This window comes from Apteryx rowi, unplaced genomic scaffold, assembly GCF_003343035.1.
Source record: "Apteryx rowi isolate R43461 unplaced genomic scaffold, aptRow1 scaffold_72, whole genome shotgun sequence".
In the NCBI taxonomy this organism is placed as follows: Eukaryota; Metazoa; Chordata; class Aves; order Apterygiformes; family Apterygidae; genus Apteryx; species Apteryx rowi.
In genome coordinates this window covers 2,871,706-2,873,232 of record NW_020451005.1, presented here as the reverse complement: position 1 = coordinate 2,873,232, position 1,527 = coordinate 2,871,706, and the positions used below count along the sequence as shown (strand labels likewise).

The window sequence follows — 1,527 nt, the reverse complement described above, 5'->3', positions numbered from 1 at the left end:
GGGGACTTCGGGGGCGAGGGCCGGTGCCCGCATACCCAGCCCGTCCGGGGGGGGGGGGCTTTTAAAAGCCCGAACCCCTCGGGCAAGCGGCCGGACGCGCTGAAGGCGGAGAGGTACCGGGGCGCAACAAGCCTCTCCGCCGCCCCCGGCCCCCTCCGCGGCACAGCCGCAGCCAGAAGGACGCGGGTGCTGCGGCGATAGGCAGGAGCCGGAGCGTGGAAGTACGRGGAGGCGGCGGGAGCGGGGCAGGGGCGCGGGCGGCCAGGGGGCCGCGGGGCCCCGCGCCGCGCGCTGCTGGCCCCGCCGAGCCGCTCCGCTTCGCACGGTTTCCTCCCGCGGCCTTGGCGTATGCTTTATGCTGGGGTCAGCAACCTAAAGCTTGAGTTACTGTTTATAGTTTTTTCCAGTTCTTGAGAAAATATCAGCAACTTTCTTTGCCCCATTCTATGTACAAATTAATTGCTGGCCCCTTCCTCACTTCAAGAAAACAGTACTGGGCTTTTCGTTCTCAAGGGGTTTGCTCAACTCCTTCATGTTCTGGTATCATTATTAATATCAGCATCTATTTAAACAGAAAGTGTCCAAGTTTCCTTACAAGATAAAAAGAATGCATAGGGAGACCAAATATATTTCCTTGTTTTAGCACAGGGTTTATGCAGTCATCTTATTTTATCAAAGACTTAAAAAAAAAAGTGAGAACTTTCCCTATCTTATAAAACCATTCACCCACACTTATATAGACTGCAGCTCTGTACTCCTTGAAGTGTTCTCTGGAGTGAGGACTGACTCACTGGTGCAGCTGACACTAATCAATTTTTACTGAGACTTGTCTTTTCAGGGACCTTATTTTCTCAAGCCAGGAGGATATTTCTTACAAATATGCCTGCATTGCTCAGTAATAAAAGTGTTGCTGAATAATCATTTATGGGTAGRAAGGATTTTTCTATTCTTGACAGAGTTAAAGACATTGCACCAAATTCTGTTCTTTGGTAGAACTGTAACTGGGAACAGACATTGCCCACTGAAACTTGTGTGTACATGTATATACACACTCAAGCATGCAAAGTTCACAAAATCTACATTTTCTTTCACGCTGAACAAAACCTAGGTACTTGTGCTGTGATAAGGAACAATGCCAGTATATAATGGCTGTACAAAACCCACACATTGCATGCTGTTTCCTTCAAGTTCTCTACTGAAGTTAAGGAAAAGAGCAGTGTCTGAGTAATTCTGAAGACAAGATAATTTTTTCCCCATTAAAATAAATGTGATGAGAAATCTGCTCAGTTACAAATTTTTCTAAGAGTGAGACAAGAGTGAGGAATTTTCCCATATATTTATGTTCAACCCACTTCCTCACAACAAGCTGTGAAAGATGGTAGTATAATATATCACAAATACGAATGTACACTATTAGATGAATTCAGAAGAACAGTACACTACATATGAAGTGAAGTTATGGAAAGCTGACATTATAAAGCACTGACAGATTAAATGCAAACAGCACAGAATGGTTCTCATTGCCTT

The 1,527-nt window shown here is 45.8% G+C and overlaps 1 protein-coding gene across 1 annotated transcript in view; it reads right to left on the bottom strand.

The window, feature by feature from the left end:
- Nucleotides 1–534, bottom strand: part of FREM3 (FRAS1 related extracellular matrix 3) — a 70,228-nt gene extending 69,694 nt beyond the window's left edge. Inside the window, 1 exon segment of the mRNA XM_026087542.1 lies at nucleotides 479–534. Within this exon segment, the coding sequence (XP_025943327.1) occupies nucleotides 479–534 (56 nt within the window).
- Nucleotides 535–1,527: the final 993 nt, after the last annotated feature.